General features: G+C 38.3%; 3 protein-coding genes across 9 annotated transcripts; 2 read left to right on the forward strand and 1 right to left on the reverse strand.

The window, feature by feature from the left end:
- Positions 1–1,828: 1,828 nt before the first annotated feature.
- LOC135678986 (myb family transcription factor PHL7-like) lies at positions 1,829–8,757 on the forward strand. 4 transcript variants are annotated; one of them, XM_065192292.1, is made up of 7 exons: positions 1,829–1,914; positions 5,270–5,496; positions 5,992–6,068; positions 6,147–6,189; positions 6,343–6,400; positions 7,702–7,771; positions 8,125–8,757. In XM_065192292.1, the coding sequence occupies exons 2-7, from the start codon at positions 5,370–5,372 to the stop codon at positions 8,455–8,457; spliced, it is 708 nt and encodes a 235-aa protein (XP_065048364.1). In that variant the 5' UTR covers positions 1,829–1,914; positions 5,270–5,369; the 3' UTR covers positions 8,458–8,757. The 4 variants fall into 4 exon arrangements, with proteins under 4 accessions (XP_065048364.1, XP_065048362.1, XP_065048363.1 ...); XM_065192290.1 differs by having other exon boundaries at positions 1,846–2,378; XM_065192291.1 differs by having other exon boundaries at positions 1,846–2,082.
- Positions 8,758–9,363: 606 nt separating this feature from the next.
- Positions 9,364–14,884, reverse strand: LOC135678987 (probable calcium-binding protein CML21). 4 transcript variants are annotated; one of them, XM_065192295.1, is made up of 6 exons: positions 14,584–14,884; positions 14,368–14,474; positions 13,771–14,001; positions 12,180–12,379; positions 10,135–10,309; positions 9,364–9,733 (listed from the first exon to the last, which is right to left on the reverse strand). In XM_065192295.1, exons 3-6 carry the CDS (start codon positions 13,964–13,966, stop codon positions 9,633–9,635), a joined length of 672 nt encoding a protein of 223 aa, XP_065048367.1. In that variant the 5' UTR covers positions 13,967–14,001; positions 14,368–14,474; positions 14,584–14,884; the 3' UTR covers positions 9,364–9,632. The 4 variants fall into 4 exon arrangements, with proteins under 4 accessions (XP_065048367.1, XP_065048368.1, XP_065048366.1 ...); XM_065192296.1 differs by lacking the exon at positions 14,368–14,474 and having other exon boundaries at positions 14,622–14,884; XM_065192294.1 differs by lacking the exon at positions 14,368–14,474.
- A 732-nt stretch (positions 14,885–15,616) lies between these two features.
- LOC135678988 (uncharacterized) lies at positions 15,617–20,605 on the forward strand. Its single transcript, XM_065192298.1, has 8 exons — positions 15,617–16,346; positions 17,397–17,558; positions 17,824–17,922; positions 18,042–18,143; positions 18,333–18,452; positions 19,051–19,191; positions 19,273–19,611; positions 20,130–20,605. The coding sequence occupies exons 1-8, from the start codon at positions 15,852–15,854 to the stop codon at positions 20,418–20,420; spliced, it is 1,749 nt and encodes a 582-aa protein (XP_065048370.1). The 5' UTR covers positions 15,617–15,851; the 3' UTR covers positions 20,421–20,605.
- The last annotated feature ends 1,335 nt before the right edge of the window (positions 20,606–21,940 follow it).

The following is a 21,940-nucleotide window of genomic DNA, read 5'->3' on the forward strand; positions in this document are numbered from 1 at the left end:
TCTATTTAGATAAATTAGAGAACACATTATTATGGTAATGTACCAATACAAAAGTTGTTGCACCTTTTCATGGTGACCCTATTGAATACAACCTTTTTTTATTTCTATGCACCTCTTCATGGTTTCCTTTTCCAATATAATAAACTTATTAAGGTTTCTTTATGATATAAGATAATAAATTAATGGTACCTTTTTCATTCGATATAATGTCAAACACTTTCTAACGAGGGAAGAATATAAAAGTAGCAACTAGACGTCGACATGTGTCCACATTGATTCTGCTTGGATAACATCACTACCTCCCCTCCTGAGAAGACGATACAATGATACAGAGCCTCGGCGAGTCTTAAGCCTGCACCTCTATCACCAAAGCGAAGAGAAAACAACACCGGTCTGATCTTTAGCGCCACAAGGGCCTGGGTGAAGAAGAGATAACAACATCACTTTCCTTCTGTAGGACCACTTCAAGCTCGCATAACACGACCTGCAAGGAGACATCTTCTGATACCATAAGAATCATCAATGGGCTTCCCTAATCACTCGTCATGATTTCTCTAACACACCACCATGACAAGCTCATCTTAATACATGGAAGGAGATCCATATCCCACTCCTAGTTTCTACTTTCTCTTGGACAACCTTTTTCCCTGACAAGAGGAAGAGGAAGAGCAAGCAATATTTCTTCTCCTGTATCCGTCCTAATTTATCACCCGGCTTCCTCCAATCATAAGTTCACGCAGCTCGCTCTCCTATCATGGAGCATCCTCTGGGTTGAATTTGGAAGGAGGGTGTGTCAATCAACAGCCGATACCCCTTCTTTATCTGTCTTGCAGACTGGGGGTGGGAGGGGGGGGTGAGACATCGTCTTCCTCGAGGCTCGAGTAGGGAAACGCGAAGGCGAAGTTTCCTGAATGCCAACTAGACCGTGACTAGATTGGTAAAACGATGAAGCGTTGAAATGAACTCGATCTGTTTCGTGGATGAACGACAAAGACTATCCCCCATCAATTTTTGCAGCCATGGTTTTGCATACAGACAGGAAGAACGTTGTACTTGAAGCTGACAACAGCCGCCATGGCCATCTTGGAGCGTTGCCAGTAAAGGGACAACACACTGATGGCCACTGTAACTCCTTGATGCTGCCCTCTTTCTAATGGACCCTATACGGAACAAAGAAAGATTCACAAGAGACTCATTGACATCTGTTCTCTTCTACATTTCTTATGTGTGCATAATTCTCCTAATACTTGATATCAATGGGCTTCTTGTTTATACTTATCATAAAGTCTCCATAGAATATACACCAAGAATATACTCCCAACTGATGTGGTTTGAGTTGAGCTACTACAGCCTGTACCTGTGATAGGTGTTGTTTTCCTTATCTTCAATATATATATATATATATATATATATATATATATATATATATATATATATATATATCGTCTATACGGTTTATTAGACGTAGTTGTATAATTTGTTGGTAAAAAGCGGATTAAATTAACGACTGGGTTTCAGAATATTCCGGAGTAGATGCCGTGTGAACTCACATGCGTTGCTCACTCTTCCTCAGATACCGGTCTTTCGTGTCTACAATTGATTGTATGGAGTTGACAGTGGAGAACACGTGTAATCCACTTGGAATCGTATCCGATTGCTCTAAAGCAGGTAAGCGGGACGGGTATGAAAAGACGTAAATGTATCTTTTCGTGTTTCCATATTCGCACGAATCGGGTCGAGCTAGGAAGAATGGAGAGGTGCCACGTACGCTATTGTAAGTCCCGCCTATACACCAAGGAATTATATGAGATCGTCATTGCCCCTTCCGTTGCACCTCTTTGGGTGGGCTGGGGGGAGAGGGGGGAGAGAGAGAGAGAGAATTGATTGGGTGAAGCCGGACGAATCTCTGGGCGGGTAGGGACTGCTTAAAAACCTCACGTTGCTCTCTCGGTTTCCCGCAAAAAGATTGGATTTTTGGTGTCATTGGTCGCTTGAGCTCGGTCTCATTCGCTAATTTTTGCTGTTCTTTCTTCTCTTCAATTCCTCCGGATCTTGCAACTCAAGCTGGACTTGGCTGTTCGGGTACTGCTTTTGCTTACTCCTTCATGCTTTTGGTTGGATTTGATGGGTTCCTTCGCTCATTTTGATGACTTGGTTGCTCCGCGAACGGTTATTACTCATGTACTTGGTTTCCATTTACAGTACGTAGTGCTAATTTACGGCATTTATTTGATCACTTTTGGATTTTTTTTTTTTCTTTTGGAACATGGATTCTTGATGTCACTGGGGCATATTGCTGGCTTGCAAGAGTTGTAGTAGCTTTTAGGCTATTCTGATGGCAAGAAGGACCGAAAAATATCATTTTTTTGGCGAGAACGGTAAGCATGGAGGGTTGTGCTGCTGCGCCTTTATCACATTTTCTTAAAGGAAATAGAAACCCTAGACCGTCTTTGAGTTAATGGCTCTTTCAGAACAAGGTTTTCAGGTTTATTTATCTATATATTTATTACATTGCTTGACTACGGCCTTCAAGAAAACCTAAGATTTGAGCAAATTGGATGCTGCTACTGGAATGAAAGTTCTTTTTTCGTTGATTGTGCTTTGTTTTTCGATCTGACAATTAATGAAATTTGTAGGAGTTCCCCCCCCACCAGCTTAGGCTTACCGAAGTTTTTGAATTTGGTTGGGCAAGCTTAAGTCTAATCATCATCACCTGCAGTTCTAATAGGCTGAGAAGGTTGAACATCCAATAACTAGGGTTTAAGCTGTTGCTTGGCTCAAGGGTTGTGTTCCACTGGAATTGTACAGAAAAAATGTATCTATCTAGGATAAAGTTGCAATTGTTTGACTTGTGATGGATGCACTATTTAGCATAGAGTCTCTCAGATGCACTGAATGAACTCGGGCATTTGGATCCCCAAATTTGTTGATGTCAGTGCATTAGCATTATTGATGCGTGCATTTGCAAATGCAGAGTAAATTGCTTGGATTTTTGTCATAGAATGGGTGGAAAGGAAAATAGATTGCTTTATAACTGTCTTCTGACAGTCTTTGTTAGTCTACTTCAGAAATTTGTATTTATAGTTTATTTGTCAATTTCTTGGATCAGAAACTATTACACCCAAAAAATTACTGCATATGGTATACATTGAAAAATCACACTATTGAGTTGGCTGACTGTCACGGACTTAGCTGGAATTATCTAAGTCGTGAGACACCATTGCGGTAAAGTCACGAACTTAACTGAAGTTGCCTAAGTCGTGAAGCACCCTTGCGCTAACTCTTAGGACTTAGTTGGGATTGCCTAAGTCATGAGGCACCATTGCGACATGCGTCCGCAAAGGTTCAGCCTAGTTGCAATCTTGTACAGGTCCCAAAGGACCTGTAAAACAGAAAGTTGATTAGATTGAAAACGAGCGACGAACAAGTCCCGACATCTTACGAAGAGGGAACCTTTACATGCAATTCAGAGAGCACCTTAAGTGCAAGGGAGAAAAGAGAGGAAGGAGAAAACAAGGATTTTAGAAGGTAAAACGAACAATTACAAGTCCACAAACAACTGCTCACCAAGTGCCGGGTGCGAAGGCAAGTTCCCGCCAAGTTAACATATGAACTTGTGAAGATAGTTCAACGCCCGATAATATGCCGAAGCCCCATCCAGCCCTGTGCCACTCGGGGGGTTCCAAGGTGCTGAGATGGCTGACATTTCACGTATAGCTGCGGTGTACAGAAAACAAGCCATAGCACGCGAAAACTGAGTAATTTTGGGGCAGTTCGGCCCGGCGCAACGAGCGATTGCACTGTAGCACTGCGAACTATCGTTGTTTACATTTTTCAAACAATAAAAAACAAAACCAAAACAAAACATGCTGTCATGTCTCTGTACAAGCATGCAAAAGCGACGAACGGTTCGTTGAACGAAGTTGTTGCGGGTGCGTGTCGACCGTTTGTGACATGACGGTGAAATATGAAGTCCATACTGATATTCTATAGCAGCAAACATTTAGGATATTATACATTGAAAAATCACACTATAGAGGTGGCTGACGGTGAAATATGAAGTTCATACTGGTATTCTATAGCAGCAAACATTTGGGATATTAACTGAGGCTAATTCACATGGCAGTCACTCTGTTTTAATTCGAGGCTTCTTCAGAGAGGTTCCTGCATTTTTCTATGTGATGTGACAGCAGTGGAGAATAACATCAAAATCTTGTGATTGAGTTAGGAGGAAGGATTTTAAGTAGAATAAGTAGAAAGAACAAGGCCCTTGATAGGCATGAGTCATTGAGGCAGATTCCTACCATATTAAACTAGATAAGAGATATTTCACCATTGTTGCTAGATAAGAAGAGATATTTCTTAGATGTTTCCTCTCTTCATATTTTGTTCTCTACTCTTGAATCAAAATCCAGGATCTGGTCTCTTACTGGCTCCCTGAAGAAAACTTCACAGAGTTCCTGATAATTAGTGTTGTTATAAGTGATCAATTATAATTAGGTGTGAAAATGATCCTGATAATATTCTCCTGAACCTGGGTTGTGCCTGAGTCAGATTTTTTTTCTGGATTCATATGGTATGGATGTATGTGTAAAGGAATTGGACATCCAAATGACATTCAGGTTTCAGACTTGGATTGGATTCGGACAGCCAACTAGGTACCCTTTGGTGTAATTCCATCTATTACGCAAGGTTGATACCTAGACTATTCAATTTGGTCATTATTTAAATTTTATTTGACATTTTCAAGTTCAACTCATCTATCACATTTTTCTTTTAAGATAAATGCTTGCTTGTCTTTAATCTATTTATATGCATGCATCTCACCAAAATATCTTAAATTATTATTCTAATATGCTAATTATATCTAATTCCTATCAGTAATCAGCTAATCTATAGTTATTTTAAAACTAATTCATATTAGCATCTACCTAAACTCTTGTTTTTATATGTATAGAGAATTTGATTGTTCAAGTATTGCAAGCAATTATGACACTTACAACTTTGCTTATATGGCAATAAATTAGGATAATTTTGTCAGATAACTTATTGTTTGTCCATTTTATCTCTGGATAGCTATTCTATTTTTAACTGCCTTTACTGCAATTTTATTTATATTAAAATTTGTGAACTTACTGAAGATGAATCTATTAAATTGATGTTTAGATAGAATAAATGATTTAATATGTTTCTTTAGGTTTCCTTAATCACATACTTTGTGATGCATAACTATTATCTTTATTTATATATTTTATTTTGTGTTTTGAAGCTCCGGTTAATTTTATCATCCAAAGCCGAATTTGGGTGTTGATCCAAATCAAAGCAATTCTTTAAGTAATGACCAGCTATTAGAATCAAGTATCAACCCAATGAATCTGAAGAATGGAGGGAACAGCTCCACAAATCCTAATTTGCTCTCAAGGCAGCGTTTACGCTGGACAAATGAGCTCCATGAACGTTTTGTCGGTGCTGTGACACAGCTTGGTGGATCTGACAGTAAGTGCTTGCTGCTTTGATCTCTTCAACTCAATTTACTTGAACATATTTCACAGTGTTGCCCAACTAAAATTTCCCCCAAGATGTTACGTGCAGTGTGTATGCTGATTCTTAGTTATCCATATTCAACTTTCATAAACTCTGATTGTTTAGTTCTGTGAGGACATGATACTGAGTTGGAGGATGTAGCAAATTCATTTATCAACAAAGTCTCACTACGAATTTTCCATCCATTCAGCGATTAGCTCTTTATGGTTAGTTCAACTGTTTTAGACTAAGCGATCTTGGTATGAATCTTATTTACGAATTTAATGCAATAAAAGCTGAAAATTATTTATCCTTAAAAGAACTTTGTATTTGATGATGTTCTTGAACATTCAAACAACAGTTGCTTTCACTTCAATACTTTCCGATGCTAAACTGAACTAAGTGACTATCTGTTAGTCTTATCTCCATTCCAAGATTCATATGGTCAGTATTTCTGCACATTGACAGGAGCAACTCCAAAAGGAGTTCTTCGAATAATGGGTGTGCCTGGATTAACTATATATCATATTAAGAGTCATTTACAGGTACACCTGCTCTGTTTCCTGAAAATTTCCTTTTACTTTGTCTTTGCTTTCCCTAATTTTCTCTTTCCATGCACTCAGAAATATCGGCTTGCAAAGTATATACCTGACTCTTCAGCTGATGGCAAGTATCTTATGAAAGCTTTAAATAAAATTTGACTGAAATATTTAAACTTCTATTATCTTTTCACATTTTTTGCATGAATAATGAGTTAAAGTTCTACAAAATAAATCAGTTTCCATGGCGAGTCAAATCTGCTGGTTTTATTTCTTGCAGGCACAAAGCTAGAAATGAAAGATGTCGGGGACCTGATTTCAGGACTTGAAAGCACTTCGTGAGTATAAATATGACTTCTCCATTGCTAATTTTCCTACAAGAATGAACATAAGCCACCTGTTCGTTATTTGTTTTGATAAGATCACTAAGTCACAATTGGCCTTGTTATAGAACTAGTGGATTTCTTAGAGATTAACTATTGTTGTAATTCTTCACCCATTACCATACCTCCTTATGTCTGTTGTATGCACTAAATCTGAATTGCACAAGTGCTGTACCTCTGTATTGCGTGCTTTCTATTGATTATTGATAGAATCTTTTACATATAATTTCTATAAAAGAATCATGTGTATCGAATTTTGTCTTTGGGGTTATCTCTTTTAAATGCAAGCTAGCAATTGTCAGGTTTCAACAACTGTAAAGGAATGACATCGACAGCCCTTCTTGCCTAAAGAACTTTTGACTATTGCTATGGATTTATTTACATTGTTATAAAAAACATGAATCATCTCATCCTGTTCTGTCTCAAATGCTGTGAATAGGTTTTGGATGGTCTCAACTATCAAATTTTGGTAATAGTGCACAATCGTAGTTAATTTGGTGTTTATGGGAATTTTTCTATAAATAAGATAACATATGTGATTATGCATGAAGGCAATTTCTTTATTATCTGGTAGTACTAAAAAAGATCAAGTGGGGTACTCAAACTGTGGTTGACAAGGGAAACTCTAAAAAGTGCATTTCCTAGGCTTTCAGGGTCAATTAATGGATGTGTGCACATTTTTCTTGCCTTTATGGTCAGATATCATGCAATTTGGTAAAAAAAACTATGAATAGCATCTAAAATATAATACATCATAGCATATTATGAATGTGAGTTGATGGTCAAAACGAACTAAAACAAACATGTATCAATTTATTGGGCTTATAATTCAGCGTACCAAAGGGAGTTTGGGTGTAGGAGCTTCTACTGGGAGCAGTGTGGCCTACCTAGAGATATTTGTAAGAATCACAGTGGAAAGTTGGTGCAACAGTAGATTGCCATTCTTTTAGTCTTTAATATAAAGTTATTTTTTGCTACTTGCCAGCCTTACCATGCAATTACAAACTTGCCTATATGTTGTCCAGATGAACATACTGAGGTATGCGGAAGATTGGTGCAAACCTATATGTGTTTTCTGTCCTGTTACTTTTGAATTTTTTAATGTGTTTTCTTCTTTTTTGATGTGGAAAATTGATTTCAGTTGTTTTTCGGACTTTTGGATGTTTTTCATTTTTGTTTGAATTAGTGTTCTTTCCAGCTATGTGTGCACAATGTCAGACTATTATTCAGCTAAAACTATATGTTTGTTGTGTTAGTGGGATTCAAATAACTGAAGCACTCAAATTGCAGATGGAGGTGAAAAAACGACTTCACGAACAACTAGAGGCAAGTTAAATATGTAAATTGCAGTATCTGATTTTTTTTGTTTCTCTTTTACTTGTTGTGGATTATGAGATTGCACATTAAGTTAAGAGATGCCATGGTGTGGAGTCTGAACCCAAGTACATGATGCAAAACTAAATTAACACAATGATAGACTTAACAATTCAAACTCATAATATGCTTTGATACCATAATAAATATTTTGATTGAGCGACAACTAATGACCCAATCTATACTGAACTTATTATACGCGAATAGTTGTTTTGATTTAAAGAATTGTGATGTGAATTTGCAACCATAGTGGCAAGGGGAAGCCAAGTCATAACATGGAGTTGACCTTCCATAAGTTGATGCAGATACAGCAGCAGCTACAAGTGAGAATCGAGGCCCAAGGCAGGTATCTCAAGAAGATGATCGAGGAGCAGCAGCTGCTCAGCGGCGTGCTGGCCGAAACATCTGCCTCTGGAGTTGCTGCTGCTACTGTCCCAAGTGACCTCTGCCCCGACCCCTCGACGCCTGTTCCGACCTCTGAGTCACCGGAAGAGGACTTGGCAGCTAGCAGTGGCACTGGCGGTGGGTCACTCAAAGGCCTTCTGCAAGATGGTTCTTTGTCTGCCACCCATGAGCCACCGACACCTGACTCTGGTGGGTGGGGGAAGTCTGGTACCGGCTCAGACTTCCAGTTCTAGGTTGCTGAGGGGCATTTGCATTCATCGAGCAACTCCATTTGCAATGAGGATATGTGAATGGTTTCCAATGTGATGTTTCTTGGAGGCTGGATCGTTGTCCACCATGTGTTTTTCTGCATGTTGTAGAAGAGGTGAATCTATGACTGTCCTGCTGTCATTGAAATCAGTCGCAGGGAGAGGTTTCATGGAGATGATGGTCGTGTTTCATTTGTGTTGGAATTGTAGTGACATGGTTCGGACACAGTCTGATCACTGTGTTTGACAAAGGAAAACATGAAAAATGATCTCATGATTGATTCATGGATTTGCTTGCAATGGAATTGCACTTTCTACAAACTTAAAACGTGTAAACAACTTTTTTCTTACATCAGAGTTCAATCTAATTTACGTTATAAAATCTACCTCTGTTTTCTTCCGCAAATATATGAGAAACTTTAAATTCCTCAAAAGACTTCAGTAAAAGAAAATGTCTTTAGTTACAGTCAGAATAGCCAAAGGCAACTGAACAAAATCATCTTCTTTGAAGGTTAAACTGCCACATATGTCCCGACCTGAAACACACATCGAGCTTCAGAGAAAAAAAAGACAAAATTAATCATCTAAAATTAGTGGCCTGGAGATCAAAAAGTGCCTTCTTCCAGAGGAAATAAGTGGTAAAGAGTCTCAACAAGAACAATAAAATAAAGACATTGTATTGTACAAATTCATCGACGACAAAAAAAATTCATATAACTGATCACTTGTTATATTCCTGTAACATAATACTCTGGATAATTGCTTACAATGAACAATAATAGTATGCACATCATAGCCAATACACATAATTAAGGATTTATGAACTTGCTTATACGTTTTAGAAAAGCTTAGAAGAATCATACCCAACAACGACAGGCAATGGAGCCCTGCTGAAAGAAATTACATAGAATTGGCCTTCAACAGTAATTTTGCTTGTCAAATACTAATCGTGCAGTTAAAATTTTGCAACTTTACTAGAATATACTTAGCAGATATCGGAGGGCTTTCAATCACTCACATGGTACGAAAGCAGTTGTCCTTATTGCAAAAGAAAAAGGGGAACACATATATGTATACACAGAGCCTCTTTGGAATTTGCTCTTCATTGCTGTACTGCAAGGCCTTCTTGTGGGCAACCGATCAACATGGACATGCAACGATCACTCCTCATCTTCAACATCATCAATCCCCACCCAACGGGTAAAAGCAAAAAGGAACTCCTTAAATGTCACCATGCCATTTTTATCCCAGTCCATCTCCTCTGCAGCAAACCAGAAGAAATTGGTTATGTTTGAAACAATATTGATCTTGTGCTCTGTTCGATGGAAGTCAATACACTGTTAGGTGAATCCGCAGATTCAAAATACAAGTAAATGGAAACTAAATTCTAAATAGTAGCCACAATCAATGCATGATTATCTTTTTCGAATTTTCCATTTACATGCTCAAATAGATACCAATTCATCAGGCAAATCAACAACTATTTCCAAGAAAAAGAATAAAGCCTAATAGACAAATCAGGAAATAGTAAAACCTTTTAAACATTTATTTTCAAATTAAGCCGAAAAGGGCTATTAATATGGTAATTGATGCAAATAATTTGTTTTTCAAGTTTCGCATGGTAGTGCAAGCTAGAACTGCTAGTAAGAGGAAAGAACTGACCAAATCTTTTCATGGCTATGCGTCCAGAAGAGCGTTCACCTCCAGTTGTCTCGTTTATGGCATGTACCATCTCATTCTTGCTAACATATCCATCCTTGTTCTCGTCCAAAAACACAAAAGCATCAACCAGAGTCTCAAAAGTCGTCTCAAGGTCTGGCAACCCCATACGGGAATTCTAGCAATCAAGTCATGGGGAACAAAATTTTGATTTTCATGCTTGAGTTTAGTACCAGAGCATATTTCCAACAAGAGCAGACTACAGTTGGAAAACAAAAGTTCAAGAGATCCAGGAAAACACACATCAACTAAGAAACAGAAGCTGAGGCAATAACACTACACTTCACATATTAAAAAAGATAAAATGTTCCTAATATAAATTAATGTTCACGGTTGCCCTGTATAAAATATGTGAAGAAAAAAAAAAGAGTAAGTATTCATAGCTGACAAATTGACTAACATAGGAGATCCATAATATTAGGGAACCTGCTCCAAATATTTTGGACAATCCTGCTCTGTAAGATTTGAAACTACCACACCTGCTCTGGAGACCTGTGATGTACTGTTCTATCCAATTATGTCGAATGGTCCCCTTGCAAACAGATTCTTAACTCCATATACAACAATTCTCAATATAATGTTTTTCAAATACAGTAGAATCTCATGTGCATATATGTGTTGGTGTGTGGTCTGCATGCATATAAGGTCCATCATGAAGAAAAAAACGCCTCAAACTACATGCCACCTGATTTTATCCAGTTATTATTAGTTTTTATCATTCCTTCAGAACTTCTGTTACTCCCGAGGTCTCTGTGAAATGTTACCACTGAGCTGCTCTTATTCAATGCCAATGACATGATGACTAAAATCTTCTGTGCACGCTAACATAATTCTAACAGGAAATTTACAAATGAGCTGAAGACAAAAGTAATATTATCAGACATTAATGACATGATGTCCAAGTCCCTGTGCACACTGATGTATGTAGTTATAACAGCTGTTAGCCTTGGCATAAGTCCATTGCTAGCATACCATTGTTTGCTGTTCGAAAAGATACTCTCTTTACCAACTATAAAAACATAAAATTTTAATCACTTTTAAGTATAATAAATGGGGCTTTGAATCCCTTATGTTGACAAGACATAGAACAACCTCTCTTGGATAACATTCAGTCTTTTTCTAGTCGTTAGGTCTGTCATCCTTACAATTACTAGTAAAAGTTTTTATTCCTTTGACCACTAAGATTGACATAAACCAGTGATTTAAAAAGCGAAAGAACAATGATACCATAAACATATATCAACAACCTCTCTTGGATAACAACTGGCACCATGAAGAAATCATTTAGATAATAATTATTTTCATATGGGTTTGGCCTTATTCGTCCATTAATACAATTGCTGCAAGAAATGCCTTCAAACATGCCAATACATTGTACCAACAAATTGAGAACAAATCATACTAATGGAGCCTCATAGATATCATCAACCTGTGTGGAAAAACAGAAACTCTACTGTGTTAATAATTTAAGTGAAAGAACAATGTATAAGCAATTTATTATGTGGAAGAACCATGCCAGATAATGAAGATTAATTCAATGCTATATATTGAAAGCAGAATTTCTATATTTTGTGAACCTTCTCTCCCTTGTTCGTTCAAACAAGCAATCTAACATTTCAATTGTTCCAAAAACAAATTTTCCTTTTGCTCCATTATTGTTAAACATATTGTGAAGATCAAAATTATCAGGTCCATGTGCTTGTAGGTGATGCAACTTCTTATACTTTACAGATAATAATCATCCAATTTCTTATTGTAAAGTTTATCCTATAGAAATTGAAAATGTTCAGGGAATTGATCTAAGCAACTTAATTTAAGTAATTTTCTAAAACAGTAAATCACATATAAGAAGTACAGGAAATAACACTAAAAAATGAATAAAACTTGTAACACAGAATTAGTTCACTTGTCATTCTCATATCAGGGAGACAGCCTCAAAGTAATAAACTAAAAGAAGATAACTGATTTGTTAACTTTTATAAGGATACTGCTTGTACAGCTGCCGGTTCCTTGAGAAGATAAACAAGGCAGAGAAGAACAATAAACTCATTAAACTTCATACCCATGTTCTCATCAATGTCACATGCCAAAAAGAGATCACCGATCTCCTGCTCATTAAAGGAGATTTCTAGCTTCTGGAAACAATGCTTCAGTTCTTCTTGATCTATCGCACCATTTGAATCTTCATCTATCCATAAGAAAATTAAAAATATCAGGAATCTCCAACATTGTCTCTGAGTTACTTGGAGTTCAATTCTTTGTACTTACCTTGTTACACATAAACAATACTCCATATTAGAAAGGAGTCCTCATGAATATAATAGTCAGGTTCAACCAAACCCGACTCATCTAAGATGACCTGTCTTGATCCATGTAACATGTCTAGTTTAACAACTCCTGGATCATTTTTACGTTGGTTTAGATCTAAGAAGTACGGACACAGGACACGAACATGACACGAAATGAACACCGCGACATGTTATTTTTAAAATAATTAGGATACGGATATGGCAAGGACACATGTATTTTTTAATATATGTATATATAATATTCAATTAACATGAGTTTTATAGTATTTATACTTAAATTTTTTAAACTCGACAATGTGAACAAATGAATATCATCATATAGGTTGAAAAAATTAAAATCATCAAATAATATTTAACAAGATCTAGATATATTGATATATGTTTCCTTGAGACGATTTCCAGATTTCTTTTCTCGCACAGAATTTGGCTCTCACGTGATGGCCACACAAGCCCAGCACCACACGAGTATCTGCCACGTGTGTCCGTGTGTCTGACACATGTTGGACATGGACACGTCCACCAAAAGCATGTTTCTGTGCTTCTTAGGTTTAGATTTGGGTAAACATTGTGTTTCCTTGATAGTGAAGTTCAACGCACGCTAAAAATATAAGACAAGTCACGTCCCATCCCGATAAGTCAACCTGACCCTTTTCGACCCAACTTGATCTTGTCCATATAAAGAAAGCTTGACTAACCTGCTGGCAGGCCATGTCCAGTTGGTGTCAGACCTATAAAACTGCACTATCCTATCCTAACATGATAACATACTAATACATGATGGCATTAATATAAATGCGGAGACAAAAGATTCAAAAAAATCAATTAAGCATGAATATGTGAGTCAAATACGTATGACTATCCATGAAAATCAATAATATTGACTGTACATGGACATTCATCTCCAATGGACCTTTTGAAACATTTTACTTTTTGATGTTGTGTATTATACCTGCAGTCATTCTTTAATAAAATTTCTTTCTTTCTTCTGTAAAGAAGTCATGTCAGTCGATTCCAAGTTCCACTAAATTCTCCAAAATTCTAAGAAACACTATATACAATATGGGCAGCCATAAGTTATCTGCTGATTATAATTATTATGTCAAAAAGTGAACTGTTTCCTTTTTAATGCTTCTAGTGTCAATTACTAGCATCTAAACTTTTATTAATCACGGTTTTAAAGATAGATCAATACCAAGAACTCAAAAGGTTCAAGGTTATCTATGGTAAACACTATGTTTGCTTGTTTGATTGTGGTGAACATATAACTCACCAAACTGCTCAAAAATGGACTTGCACTTTCGTAAGCTCTCATCAATTTTTGGAAATTTCATAATAATGCTGTTGAATGACTTCACAGAAGTTCCTTCAGATGCCCTTCGCTGCATAGCCTCAACCATCTTTGCCTCAAGTTTTGATTCTGGAGAACTTCGCCTTATCGAGTTGCTCCTCCCAACTACACCACCCATTTTAGAGCAATACGGGATGAGAGCCAACTATTTACCTGGAAAATGTGAAGAAAGAAATAACCATGAGATATGAATCGTTGGAGTTTCACCAGTCTATCATAATGCAGAATAATATCTCACATGGAGCAGATCATGAACCATGAAATTCTATAACTTTGGCTCAAAAACACAAGAATCAGAGATCCAAGATAACGAACAGAAAGAACATGTTTGCTAACAGCTGAGGCAGATATGTTTTAAGATACAATACATCAAAATATGAAAAAAGGAATATGATGTTGAGCAAAAAAAATTCATTTATTTCCTCGATAATTCATGGTAAATCGCTTTCGGAAGGCAAGTCTGGACAAAACGACACACCACTGGCATCAAAAAGAGTAAAAAGATCACAGCTTTCATACCAAAGCTTCAAGCCCACGAAGACCGATAAGCGTAGAATTCAGAAAACGTTAGCTAATTGAAATCCGGTGAAGGCTTAGCTGACCCATCCCAATCTCCACTAATAAATCTACACAAAACCAAAGCGAATCGGGGAAAGACACCATGAGAGGCATCAAGAACATGCAAAAATCGACGGAAATAGCAAAAAAACAGCGAAGGATTAGACGAATCGAAACCTATAAGAAGCAAAGGCAGACAAAAGGCGGGGACTTGCTAGTTCCTTCCCGGATCCCTCAGCGCTTCTTCAAAGAATGCCAACGAATGAAGCCGATAGGAGGACGCAACGCGAGGTTATTGGATCGGAGCAGAGGGTTTCGTTTGGGCTCTCCGATTCGACCGAGGAGGAGGAGCTTTGACGATTGATTCGCGGAGGATAGGATGGGAGAAGTGGACGGAATCGTCTGGTTGGGTGGCACAAGGGGCTAAAAGTTGGGGAAGGAGATTGGGAGGACGGGGGTTGGGTTAAACCAAGACATCTGAGCGTGCTAGCTTATATTGGCTTTTTCCTGTCATTCACCTGTCCTGTTATTAAACACGGCGAGTGGCCCCCTGCGGCGCCCACATTGGTCCCTCCGATATAGCCGACAGGTATCCAAGACGGGGGCGTTCTTATCGGTAGGAAATGTATTAAGTCGGGGAAGATGAGTACACCTACTTGTTCGTAACGTACCTCCTTTCCCGACTGTCTTATTATTGGACAAAGGGAGGGAGCCACTCGTCGCTCTGGAGTGGTCCTCACCGATATGAGCGATAGGATAGGTAGACAAGGGGCGTCGTGGAAGGGGCGTTAGTTAAGCTAGAAAAATCCCATATGATTCACGCATACCTATTGACCGCTAACCTCGCTCACCAACTTGTCCTGTTATTTAACACTGCGGGGGACCCTTTCGTGGCCCCACACATAGTATTCTCCATCTAACCTAACCTAACCTAACCTAACCTAACCCAACCCGTATCTTTTTTAAAATTGGCGCCATTTCTAACCTCGTTTTCTTACGACTCTCTATTCCGATCTGGATGTACAACAAAATCTCACACACTCTCCTGTGATCATTCAACACAGCATCAAGTAACGTTGCCAATTCTTACGACCCAGCAGCACTGGAAACAGAGTTTATGACACACGGCTCGCTAACGAAGCCCTCCCTACCAATTAAAAAGCCCTACTTCCCAACCCGTGCTCTCGTACATCCCTCCGCCCGATTCGGTTCGATTCCAACGCCGTCCCAGCACCTTATTACATGATTCGGTGGGAATCTCGTGATTCTGACCGACGCACGTCACCGCGACGAAGAGAAAGTAAAAGGGTAGAAAACGAACGAATCGTCCCCAAACCCCATCCCCCAACTCGTTTCCCCCCTCCGCCCCGCGTGCCGGCCGTTTCCAGATCCCGTAGTTTCTAATCTTCCTCCCAACCCTAATCCTTGTCCGCTCCACGGCCGAGATGGCGACGGCGGCCTTCCGGTCCACCTCTGGGCGCTCCTCCATCGGCAGTCGGGGTGGAGGCGGCGCTGCAAGGGACGCCGGCTCCTCCACCCGCGGCGGCCAACCCCACCGCCGATCGAGGAGCCTCAGCCGCCATTCCAGCTGGTTTCCCCCACCTCCGCCGGAGCCTGACGACTTCCCGACGCCCCGTGGCAGGTTCGTCAACAAGTTGCGCGGGGCCGGGTTCCCGGAGATCAGCCTCGATGACATCGCCGATGAGTTCTTCCGGGCGAGGGCCGAGTCGGATGAGGACAGCGAGCCGTCTGCCGCCAGGTCCAGGCCCTTGAGTTCCGTCTCGAGCTATCGGATGGAGACGGAGTCGTCTCGCCGCCGCGGGAGGTCCGTGTCGAGGCCTCCCGATCGCCACGCTGCACCGACCAAGGGCGTCTCGGATAGCGTATTAAGGCGGCGGCGATCTGTCTCCGTTGATCGGCATCGGTGTAGCAACTCGGAGGTACCCGCTCTCCCTGTGTTTTAGTCTAGGTTGACTAAAAGTTGCTATTTTTAGCGTCCAATGGCCGATGTGGCGTGAACGATCTTTCGTTCGATTTTTGATGCTCTTCCGATTGGACTACTCCAAACTGAAAAGAAACTGCATATACACCAAAAATCTGAGTAGTTAGAGAAGTGTCATGTATAGAATGATCATGAAAGGAGGAAATGCTAAAGGCCCGCTTTACTGCATTCAGCAACTGATGCAGTAAACACAGTCAAATATACACTATGATGATTTTGCCGTCATGTTATGTACATAATAGTTGAGTACCTAACATGCCAGCGAAGGCAGATAGAGTGAGTCATAGAGATTTGGATGCAGTTACTCTGGAATGTGTCCTGGCACACCTGCTTGTGTTTAATAGATAATGGTCCTCTAACATGCTGGATCAGGGTCCCGACATGCTGGATTTGTACATGTGAAGCTTGCAAAAGTACACAACCTTGTTAAAAATAATTTAATGTATCTCACATAACTGATTGAAGTCAAAGACATTCTGGTTGTTACATCATTTAATGTTTTTTCTCTTTTTGCTACTTTCATGATGCTTTATTAACATCAATAATACTAAGCTTTCTTTAACATGGCTTTCTTTGGTAAGCATTGATCTTGTTGCTAAGCTAGTTTTGCTACTCTTGTGATGACTTACATAACATCAACATGGTGAAGTTTTCCATATCATGGTTTTTTGGGTAAGCATTTGTCAGAACCAACCAGCATGGGATTAATTTCTGTAGCAAGTTTTCAATCTGGGAAAAGAAAAGATATGGTTGGGACATCTATCCTATTAGTGCGCGTGCTCTGACTCGTTCTATATTTGAACCAAGCGATTTAGTGTCAAAGATTCAACATGCACCCTTGAAGGTATTTTTCCATCTGAATAAAAGAAGAATGGTAGTCTTTAGCTTGTACCATAACATGGAACTTTAGAAGCTGGCAGGTTACCTTATCTGGTAGGTTGTTATGCCAAAAAGAACCTGATATTAGTTTTTTTATAATCCACTACAGAATGATGTGGATTCTCACAGTGCCAGCACGCAAGTTAAATCAAGGATCTATGGCAATGGTAAACTGCAGGAGCCTTCATCACATAGGTCAGTGAAGAATGGTGACTTTTTGAAAAGGTCTGGGAGCCAAAAGGATTTCTTCCACTCTCATGATAGCTATTCGGTAATTTGTCTCATATTTTTAATGACCATGAATTGATATTTCTTTCTTTCGGTGGAGACAGTATGATGATAGATAAGTAATATCAGAAAAGAGGTGATACGAGAAGATGAAAGAGATACTTAACTTGAGAATTCTTGTATTCATGTCATCTGTGCTCTTTGCTGATCATCAGACCATAGGGTTTAGGCTTGTCTTAGTGAATCTACTTTCAACAACTAATCAATCTTCAAAATGTTTTTATTTTATTGTTTGGTTTTTTCTATAGAGCCATTCTTCTTCATTAACCGATGATGAAGCTCGGGATTTTTGTTCAAGGAGGTGTGGGGTTGAGAAGACAAATCAGGCAGTTTATGCCCCAGAAAAGGTTGACCTTATAGACCATGGCTATTATCTGAAACAATATGAATGCTAATATCTTATCATACTTATTGTTATGCGACTCAAATAAACTGTAACCTTTGTGGTTTCATTTGCAATTCACAGGGAGAAAATCCCATAGGCGATGAGGAGGATTTTGGATTATATGAAGTCATGCGCAAAGAAGTAAGACATGCAGTCAAAGAAATCAGGACAGAACTCGAAAAGGTGTGTGCCTTTATTCAGCTCATTTGTCAATTTTGAACTCATGATTTATATTTGATTATTCAAATTTATTTTTCTCTTTTTTTCTTTTGATCATATTTATCTTGTCCTTATCATCTTCCTTGCATCATCATGGAACCGAGCAATTTCAGACAACTTGCCAACAATATTGTTATCTCATACTTGATACAGGTCATGGTGAAAAATGAACCCTCAACCATTGTCAGTGGTGATGGCGTTCAACCAAAGAGTTCAGAAGTTCTGCAAGCTATTGCTGAGATCAGAAGAAACTACACAACCGAACTGGAACAGGCATGTTATGACTATATTTTTAAAATATTGTGATTGTACAGCTTTTTTCAATGGTCTATCTAAACTGTCATGGTGGTATGTTTTCGAATTTTCTCTGTCGTGCTATGAACTATGCAGTGGTTATGAAAGGTTCATTGAGACTCATTCTCTAAATTGTTAGACGAATAGGATTGCTTTATGTCTCTAAGAGCTTTTGAGACAAATAATATCAACAAATCAGAATATAAGCTGCTGTGCTGATTCCCCCTAGGGTTTCATGGTCTTGCCTCGGTTTAGTTTTAATAAATTTGGTTCAATGATTAAGATAAATGTATACTCATCTTCTGTGTTCTCTCTCTCGTGTATACTTTAAGATATTTGGAACTTGTAACACACCACAAATCTCTTGATCCCATGGGTTGAAACTTGTGTTCCTGCACCAAAGAGTCTATGGCTTGGTGGGGTCCTTTTTTTTCTGTTAATTTGAGATGCCTATTTTATTAATTGCAGTTATGGTTTTGGTAATGAAATGTGGAAGGATCCTCATCAAGTTTGTTTTAAATGTGTGATTCCTGATTTCTATTAGTTCTACCTTCATTGACACTAGTATGCACTTCAGTCAGAGAAGCGCAAGCAGGACTTGTTGGCTGAGTTAGCATTAGAGGAGGAACGCGGCCAGGAACTTAGCAAAATTGTCAAAGAGTTGCTGCCTTCTCCAAAGAATTCTGCTGTTCCAGAAAGGCAATCACGGTCTAGAAGAGTAAGAATCCTGTTCTATAGAATGTCTGAGTACATGATAATTTCTATGGCATTACAACTAATGGATGGGTGTGTTCCGCAGAGGAACCATGATAGAACAAGAATGTCTAAACATTTGACAGAAGAGGCAGAGAAGTACTTTGAAGATTTCCTTTTCAATGTTGAAGATACAGATATATCTTCTTTTGATGGAGAAAGAAGTGATACTAGCTCAAATATAAGAGATACCGGATTACATAATTCTGCAGCAGAAACTCATGAAAGTGTGCCCGGAGCTGCTGCTGGACCTGTTGATAAAGATGGTGTTCTGCTTCCTTGGTTGAAATGGGAAACTAGTTCTGGTCCTTCACCATGCAAGAGTAAGGCAGGATTCCCTGTGTCCTCAGGAAATAACTTATCAGCTGCAGCGCTGCCAAAACAGGTTACCATTTGTGGTCATGGTTTTTCTCTCTTTTCATATAGGAGCTACTTAAAAATGATACAGTCCGTAGCATTGTTTGGTCAATCATTCATTCATTTTGGATCTGAACTGGACTCTGAATGTCGCGGATATGTTTCTTTACTTACATGAGCCACGAACAACATGATGATCTGAATTTGAGATTAATGGTATTTTTCATCAATAAGTGTACACCGGTCTGCTTGGTTTATTGTTTTTTTCTTTGTAAATAATTACTGATGAAACTGAAAAAAAATCTTCAGATAAAAACTTCTTATTCTCTTGTAGTTCATCCAATCATTTTTAGATTCATCAAACCAATTATATCATGTTTTCTTTTACTATTGTCAGTCTTTACTTTGGTTTTCTGTTCCATATATACCCCTTGATCAACATTCTTGGGTAGCATATTTGACTAATAAGTCAACATAAAACTAAATCTGTTGGCTATTAGTCATTTGAGCTGTCAGTTAACAAATATTTGATTTGATCTTTTTCAGGAAGCAAGTACCGATTTCAATAGCTGTAATCAAATTGCAAGCAGTTATGGGAGTTGGAGCCCTGAAGGCACTGAAAGCTCATCCATAGTTTCTAGGGACAGAAGTATAAGCAAGTTTGGAGTAGGAAACCACGTAAGCATGTCTTCTGATGGCAGAACTACTCGGTCTTCGTTTTATATGGATGAGTACGTGAACTTAAAGCAATATGAAGATCTTCTTTTCGAAAGGCTGGAACAGAGGCAAAGAATAGAGTCAGGTAGCATGATCCTGTGTGGGAGATTGTTGACGTAGACTTTGCTATCCTACTCTTAAAGAGAGGGAGGGTGGTCCTATTCCTCTACCGGATTGAGTTGTGCGTGTGACATTTGAATTATAGCTAAGCTTCTCTTAGCTGTGGAGTATAGGTTGTTACCGTATCTCTTGCACTTTCTTTTGCTGAACGTGATACAAATAATCAAGGCTTTTTACCACGCTGATCTGCTGGTGTAAACATGATTCGTGCATGGCATGGCTTACTGCAGAGACTCGTTACTGCAGTGCACTTGTGATGCTTGATGTATGGCTTGAACGATTAATGTAGCTTCATACATTATCCATTTCCGGCTTTTGGAATTGTTGGTCACTCAATTCAAAACATTTATCAGCCCCTTCTCTATTTAAAAACACTTGATGATTAATTGATTTTTATTAGGGGTGTTCGGTTAAAGGTATTATGAATTGAAATCATTTTGGACTTATATTTAATCGATTCAAAATCGATTAATGTTAATTGATTAATTGGTTTCTAAGTTTAAATAATTTAAAATATATATATATATATATATATTTTTTAAATGAATCGATTTGGTTGGATGAGTCAGTTTTATTTAATTAAACCAAATTAAAATTTTGATCCAATTGGATTGATATTCTCAAAAAATTTATATTATAGATATCATTCTAAAAATTTATTAGATACAAAAGATGAAAGGAATCAATAATAATAACATAAAAGATGAAATTATCATTAGATTGAGAGCACAACCGCTGATGGTCAGTAGATGACTCCATTATAATCTATTATCAACAATTATCATTTATGATGATGCCTCCCACTTCATGGACCAGCCAGCTCGCTCGCCCCTCTGCGCTAGTGGTTTTTTTTTCTTTTTTTTATATTAAAAAATATCCTAGAGGGACAATAATAGAGCGAGACCGAGAAAGCGACGGAGGACAGAGGACGGAGGACGAAGGAGTCGTCACAGAGTCGGAAAAAAGATGGATGAACTCATCGATTTGGTATGGGTAGGGATTTTAGAATTTTTGGAGCTTTGTGCTGGGTTGGGTTAGTATTTTTTTTTTTAAATTAATATCAGTTCGATTTGGTCTGAACAAACAATTTGAAAAAATAATAATCTCCCAAATTAAAACCATTTATGACATTCAAAACAAAATTATTAATGAATTGATTTGGATTTAATCAGTTCATGTTCGGTTTGATTTTTTTGATTCAATTTGAACATCTATAATTTTTATATAGAGAGATGTTCAAATTAAACTGAAAAATTGAATCAAAACCAAAATCAACTCTATTCCATTTGATCCTTAACGGTTCGTTCCCCTATTCTTGTTTGCTGCTTTTCCCTCTATTTGATTTGCATCATACATTAATGTTCTACTCATAGGGTAAAGCCTAAATTAACCTATACGTAAGAGGGTTGTTAAGAAGTCCTATAAATATATTGGGTTCTTTCCTCATAACTTAGGGATTTGATAGAATTACCAATGGATGCCATTGTTATTCCTAATCGTTAGTATCATACGAGTGTATC

Source organism: Musa acuminata, chromosome BXJ1-7 (assembly GCF_036884655.1).
Source record: "Musa acuminata AAA Group cultivar baxijiao chromosome BXJ1-7, Cavendish_Baxijiao_AAA, whole genome shotgun sequence".
NCBI classification, from domain to species: domain Eukaryota; kingdom Viridiplantae; phylum Streptophyta; class Magnoliopsida; order Zingiberales; family Musaceae; genus Musa; species Musa acuminata.

Excerpts from the sequence above, each read along its gene's own strand:
- LOC135678988 (XM_065192298.1), top strand. The coding sequence starts at position 15,852 with ATGGCGACGGCGGCCTTCCGGTCCACCTCTGGGCGCTCCTCCATCGGC. Across the intron at positions 17,923-18,041 it reads CAGTTTATGCCCCAGAAAAG|GGAGAAAATCCCATAGGCGA; the intron begins GTTGACCTTATA and ends TGCAATTCACAG. Across the intron at positions 18,453-19,050 it reads ACACAACCGAACTGGAACAG|TCAGAGAAGCGCAAGCAGGA; the intron begins GCATGTTATGAC and ends TATGCACTTCAG.
- LOC135678987 (XM_065192296.1), bottom strand. The coding sequence starts at position 13,966 with ATGGGTGGTGTAGTTGGGAGGAGCAACTCGATAAGGCGAAGTTCTCCA. Across the intron at positions 12,380-13,770 it reads GTCCATTTTTGAGCAGTTTG|ATGAAGATTCAAATGGTGCG; the intron begins GTGAGTTATATG and ends TCTTATGGATAG. Across the intron at positions 10,310-12,179 it reads AACCGGCAGCTGTACAAGCA|AATTCCCGTATGGGGTTGCC; the intron begins GTATCCTTATAA and ends CTTGATTGCTAG.
- LOC135678986 (XM_065192292.1), top strand. The coding sequence starts at position 5,370 with ATGAATCTGAAGAATGGAGGGAACAGCTCCACAAATCCTAATTTGCTC. Across the intron at positions 6,069-6,146 it reads ATATTAAGAGTCATTTACAG|AAATATCGGCTTGCAAAGTA; the intron begins GTACACCTGCTC and ends CCATGCACTCAG. Across the intron at positions 6,190-6,342 it reads ACCTGACTCTTCAGCTGATG|GCACAAAGCTAGAAATGAAA; the intron begins GCAAGTATCTTA and ends TATTTCTTGCAG.